This window comes from Cryptomeria japonica, chromosome 8 (genome assembly GCF_030272615.1).
Source record: "Cryptomeria japonica chromosome 8, Sugi_1.0, whole genome shotgun sequence".
Lineage (NCBI taxonomy): Eukaryota > Viridiplantae > Streptophyta > Pinopsida > Cupressales > Cupressaceae > Cryptomeria > Cryptomeria japonica.
The window spans coordinates 147,607,074-147,613,579 of record NC_081412.1 but is presented as its reverse complement, the minus strand read 5'-3'; the positions used below and the strand labels follow the sequence as shown (position 1 = coordinate 147,613,579).

At 34.0% G+C, this 6,506-nt stretch overlaps 1 protein-coding gene across 1 annotated transcript; it reads left to right on the top strand.

The window, feature by feature from the left end:
* Positions 1-2,147: 2,147 nt before the first annotated feature.
* On the top strand, positions 2,148-4,227 carry LOC131857554 (secreted RxLR effector protein 161). Its single transcript, XM_059210229.1, has 2 exons — positions 2,148-2,642; positions 4,018-4,227. The coding sequence occupies exons 1-2, from the start codon at positions 2,148-2,150 to the stop codon at positions 4,225-4,227; spliced, it is 705 nt and encodes a 234-aa protein (XP_059066212.1).
* The last annotated feature ends 2,279 nt before the right edge of the window (positions 4,228-6,506 follow it).

The following is a 6,506-nucleotide window of genomic DNA, read 5'->3' as shown; positions in this document are numbered from 1 at the left end:
AGGGTGGGGAGAGGGAGAGGAGAGGGGAGAGGGAGAGAGAGGGGAGAGAACATCGGGGGAAGGGAGAGGTAGAGGGAGGGAGAGACTACATGATAAAAATCAAAGAGGAAGTTGCAGATACGAAGTAAATTCACTTACTTCTATAGAAGTGCAGACACAGTTGCAGTGGGTATGGAGGGAGAGAAGAAGAGAAAGAGGGATGGGGTGTGGAGGAAGGGAGAGAGAGAGAGAGAGAGAGAGAGAGAGAGAGAGAGAGAGAGAGAGAGAGAGAGAGAGAGAGAGACCTTGTATGCGTTTGAGAGGGAGAGACGATACACTTACATGTGTATATATATGTTTAATATATTATATGTATATAAACATATTATATACACAATGTCATATTATACACATATTATATATTACATGAATATACACATATTATACATAGAATATCATATTATACAACAACGCGTATGCGCTGTTTATAGTAAAGATAGTGCATACGCGTTGTTTAATGGGAAACACATGCGTACGCGCTTCTTACACTATAAATACCCCATACGCGCTTTTTAAACCATATGTACCCCCGTACGCGCTTTTGACTTTTTAGGCTTGGAAATAGGCCTAGATGACAAAGCTATGGATTGGAAGTTTGATTTCCCTCCATTTCTCTCATTTTTTGACGTGTTTTATCTTATCAACTTTGTCATCATCAGGTTTACACTTCGTAAAGTGGGTATTTCTAAAATTGCCACCATATTTTCACCCATCTTCTTAGCTTTCTAACCATATAATTTTTTTTCAATTTGAACAACAATAACATATTATTATTGAATTTCTTTTACTAGTGTCTCCATAGTTCTCACAGACATAGGTGCACCATTTTTTGAATAACTTTTGATATACGTATCCAAATTTAAATAACTTTATATATTATTGTAGTGCACTTTATTCTTTACAATTTAAAAAAAAATAAAATTGTATTTTCGATTTGTTTAGTGCAACTTATGCTTCACGCATGAACAGGTACTGAATTTTTAGGATGTGCTTGATTGGAAAAATCATTAAAAAAAAAATACTCAACAAAAAATTACAAAAAAATACACATCTTCTAGTGCTCACTCTTAACTATCTTTTTGCCAAAGGATTTGTCAAAATACTAAATCTAACTATGACTTTTTTGATGCGCACGTCAGACACTATGTTATATTTTTCAGAAAAAAATAGGGTCAGTTTTTCGTGCATGAAGGATTTGACCCCCCTTAATCTTATCCAATTTTGAAAAAGTTTAGTAGTTTTGGAACTAGATTCAGAGTACTACAATATTTGTTCTTTGATTATCTTCATATCTTGAGTGGATGACTTTCAAAGTTTGCCTCTAAGTTCAGGGTTCACCTGATTTTAGAAAAAAAAAGTGTCCACTTATACCCCCCCCCTTTTTGACCACCATCTTTGTGCACTTACCCACATGAATGTTTTGTTAAGGCTAAAATATACTATTCTGGTATAACACTGATTCACCCCCGCCCCCCTCTCAGTGTAATTGGTTTCCAATAGGTAACATAGATAAACATAAGGCTAGACTTGTAGCTAAGGGTTATGCCAAGAAAGAAGGTATAGACTATGAGGAAACCTTTGCGCCCATTGCAAAGATAAAAACCATTAGAATGATTTTTTCTTTAGCTACTCAATTTGGTTGGAAATTGTATCAAATGGATGTAAAAAGTGTCTTTCTTAATGGAGACCTTAAGGAAGAGGTCTATATGACCCAACTAGAGGGATATGTTGCACCTAGTAAGGAAGAAAAGTTGTGCAAACTTGTAAAATCCCTATATGGTCTCAAACAGACCCCTAGGGCCTGGTATATCAAAATTGATGAGCATTTGCTTAAACATGGGTTCACTAGGCATCCATATGATACAAACCTCTACCTCAAGGATCAAGGGGGGGATATTGTGATCATTAATGTATATGTTGATGACTTGGTTATCACAAGGAGCTCAGAAGAAATGGTTGAAACAACCAAGAATGATCTCAAGAAGGATTTTGATATGACAGGTCTTGGGCTACTGCATTATTGTCTAGGCTTAGAGGTATGGCAAACAAATCATCATATCTTTGTGTCATAAAAGAAATATGCCAAGACACTACTCGAGAAGTTCAGAATGATGGATTCCAAACCCATGTCTACACATATGGAATCAGGTTTGCAACTATCCACATCTGATACATCTTCTCAGGTGAATACAACTCTCTATCGTCAAATGATTGGAGGTTTGATTTACCTAACTTATACTAGACCAGACATTAGTTTTTCTATTAATTACCTATCCAAATTCATGCAAGAACCAAAAACGTCTCATTGGAATGCAGTAAAAAGGGTCTTAAGGTATATTCATGGTACGATAGATCATGGTTTGGAATACAAAAATAATGATCATTTTTTCCTGACAAGGTACACAGATGCAGACTATGCAGGTTTAGTTGATGATAGGAAATCCACTTCTGGATATGTTTTCTTTCTTGGTTCAGGACCTATTTCTTGGGGAAGTAAGAAGCAACCCATAGTTGCTCGTTCTTCTACAGAAGCAGAGTATCGTGCAGCAAATGCAACAATTTGTGAAGCAGTTTGGCTACGTCGCATATTTGAAGGATTGGGGGTACCACAAAACCAACCTACAGTCCTCTACTGTGATAATCAGAGTGTTCTCAAGCTTGTTCGTAATCCAGTGTTTCATGAATGGACCAAGCATATTGAAGTTGATTGTCACTTCATACGAGAACATGTTCAACAAAACAACATTCAGCGCCAGTTCTGTTCAACTCAGGATCAACGTGCTGATATCTTCACGAAACCTCTTGCACGTGTGAAGTTTGAGGGTTTTCAAGGTTCTCTTATTAGCACTTTGAAGAAATGATGTAATAAGGGGGGAATGTTGGATATTCCATCATCTCTCTCCACGTAGACAATTTGTTTCAAACTTGTTATTATTTGTTTTAGGTTTGTTATGGTTGGATAGCATATTTAGGATATTAATTGTTATTTTGTTGAACTTGTAGTTCACGGGGTTCATCATATTTCATTGTATAAATATGTGTCTTATAATTCAATAAGAGATGAATTCGATTGCTCTGCAAATGTCAATAGTCCTAGGCTAAAACCTATTCAACTATAGGGTATCCTCTCTCTAAAAGTTGTGTAGGGTATGATCTCAAAAAGATCCTACTTAACAAGACTTGATTTCTGATGAGCTCATTTAAAACAATTCAATTCACCTAATAACCAAAACCTATTTTCCATTGTTAATTAATTATATATATAGAATGTATTATTTTTGGCATATGCAAATTCATAAAATGTATAAAGTGCACTAATCGATGAGTCTCTTTTTCAGGAAAAAAGAAAAGAAAGAAAAGCATTATAATGCTGGTGTGAACACTATGATGGTTCAAAGTAAACATATCCCAAAGTCATCTGTCATAATTAGTTTGATTTAATGCTCTGCCAAAATCCCAACATATAATCCAATTTTCATTGTCTCTGCCACACTGTCTCAACCCTAAAAATCCTCAACTCTTAGAACCCGCGGCATTAGGGCTTAAAATATTCAAACTAGTTTGACTGAAATGTAACATTTGGCAGAATTAGGGCGAGAATGCTCAGACATTTAAAGTAACCCAGTGCCCACTTATACCATAACCGGAAATAAGTATCCTGTAACTGAGTACCATTCCTCTCATACTGGTCAAAAAGATTGTTGAGAAATCCAAGTGTTGAAAAAGTCACTGAGCTATAGAGGAAAATGATTATTTTAAATAAGGTTTGCAGGAGGCGTTTCTAAGTTGAATCAACACTTGTTCCAATTCTGCAGTACTGAGTTTTCTTCCTCACTCAAATTTAGTCTATCTCATTTTTTTATAACTTGAAGTAAGCAAGGTGGTGGGTGGGTTTGTTACAGTTCTGTGTAGAAGCCCAGGGATTCGAACATGTGCCGTTGTGCATCTTCTGTGAATGGTCCTAACTCTTCTCTGCAGGAGAAGATCCCCAAGACCAGGTATTATTATTACAAGAATTCTTCAACAACCCACAAAAGCAGGAGTGGAAAAGATGGTGAATGTGGGAGCAAATCATCTTCTCTCAGAAAGCGTTGTGTGGGTGCAGTGAAAGAGCGGAGAGCCAGATTGTGCATCATTACACGCTGTCTTGCCATTCTACTCTGCTGGCACAGATATGAAGATGCTTAGCTTCATTCATTGGCACTTTTTTTTTCCCAAAGTTTTGATTCTAAATCATGCTTTGCAGCTTGAAAACCCTAATATCAACTCAATGATGGCTTCTGCAGGAGAAGAATGTAAATCAACTGTACATCAGACTTGTTCTTTTCAGTAGATAGAGATATATGTATGATGAAAATCCCACTAAAATAGATCTGTACAATCCTTGACTATAGTAAATCTAGTTTGGTTAGGGACTTCATAGTGGACAGCCCATTTTGATGTGATTTCTGGTTTTACTTGAATGGAATTAGTGTCATCAATTTCCAAATTTCTCTTTACAGTTGATTATTTCTGTGTTCAGATTATTACAAGCTGTATTTTTCTTACACTTATATATTTAATGTCATTTAACAATGGCAGCAAAGGATGACAAAAGTTCTTATCTTTCATCTTAAATTTAAGAATCATTCATATGTCAAAGTTCTAATAAAATATATTTTGTGTCGCTTTTACTTGAATGGAAGTATTGTCAACAATCTGCAAGTTTCTTTGTTACAGGTGGATTGTTTTCATGTTCAAATAATTTCAAGCTGTAGTTTTCTTATACTTATATTTAATGCTGAGAAGCACTCAACAATGGGAACAAGGCATGAGGTGTAATGACAGTGCATTAACAAAAATTCACATCTTTCAATTTACATTTGATAACAATTTATATGTCTAATTAGAAGTTTCATAATGGCATCCTATTTTGATATGATCTTGGTTTTTACTTGAATGAAATGTGTTTTCTTCAATCTGCATGTGTTCAAATTATTTTCAGTTTGTATTTTTCTTACATTTTGTATAATGATATGAGTGTCATAACAAAAACTCTTATCTTTTATCTTAAATTCTACAACCTTTTATATGTAAAAATATATTTAATAATAAATATAATATTTTCAAAATAAACAACACATGAAATCTTCATATATATGCAGTAAATATCATAATTGTAAAGTAAAATAAAGTAGTTCCAAATCATGTCTCTTGACATTTTAGATAATCTACACTAATTCCCAGAACATTGATTCTTTCACTTATTTGCATGTAAATAATATCGATGTGAATATTTTGTGTCCTGCTGATTTCTGAGTATCACAGAAAAACAAACCTTAAAATAGCTCCAAATTGATATCTCTCAACATTGTTTTGATAAATTTAAGAATTCTCTACCTTATTGAAAATCTGAATATCACAAAAAAACAAACCTTAAAATAGCTCCAAATTGATATCTCTCAACATTGTTTTGATAAATTTAAGAATTCTCTACCACATTGAAATTTTCACATATCAGTTGTGATATAATGATATCTGGGTATCTCTAATTTGATTTGCCCAATGATGTTTCTCTAGGAATACTGAGGGCAGAATTTATTTCTTAAAATTATTGTAAGAAGTTTTGCAGGTACATAATATATGTGGGGACTATGAGTATGGTGAGCAAAGAGGCTTATCCAATGCTAGAAAACGCGTTTTGTGGTTGGCAATCTCTGGCTTAAAATTCTGAGTCACATGATATGTTTTTCCAGTTGGCAAATCTTGGCTAAATAATCGTTTATCACATGATATGCTATCCTTTGGTCCCAGATGATAGCACACACCAATAAGCCTGACAACTTCTTCTGGTCCCCCTTTTTGGTAGGGTCATATGAAGAAGTATGATTGTTGCACAGGCAAAGGAAAACAAAAAAAATGTCTTTTCAAACAAACAGTTGCTGTTTGGCTTGATCCTGAATTGTTACTAAGGAATAGAATTTGCCACACTTTGAATATTAGTTTTTTTTCTTAATTGATGAACCAAATTTCACAATTCATTATCAGAAATGAAAATAAGAGAAGAGAAACATAAATCATGAAATTTGATTCGAAATATTGTTAACAAAAATCTACACCATCAAATCTGAAAACTATTGACTAAAACATTATTTTGAGTAAAATATACAAAGAATAATTACTATTTTCATTATAAAAACTTAAATACGAAACTTTCTTTTATGAAGAGTTGAGCTCTCCCAAAAGATACATCTATTCAGAAAACTTGTTACCATATCATAAATGTTAAGAAAATATACTGCACAGTGCACACATACCAACTTCATTAAAAAGAATATTAGGAAATAAATTTTCATTGGTTTTCTTTCTGATATGAATGTCAGACAGATTCTTTATCCAAATTTGATTGTTTATTTTTGGGTGGCATCTAAAAGGTTCAGTGCAAACCAGTTACTATTGTTAAGCAGTTTGGAACTTTAAGGTGCAGA

Bases quoted from the DNA above. Each gene is read 5' to 3' on its own strand.
- LOC131857554 (XM_059210229.1), top strand. From the start codon at position 2,148: ATGATGGATTCCAAACCCATGTCTACACATATGGAATCAGGTTTGCAA. The intron at 2,643-4,017 runs GTACCACAAAAC...TCTTCTCTGCAG, and splicing joins GCATATTTGAAGGATTGGGG to GAGAAGATCCCCAAGACCAG.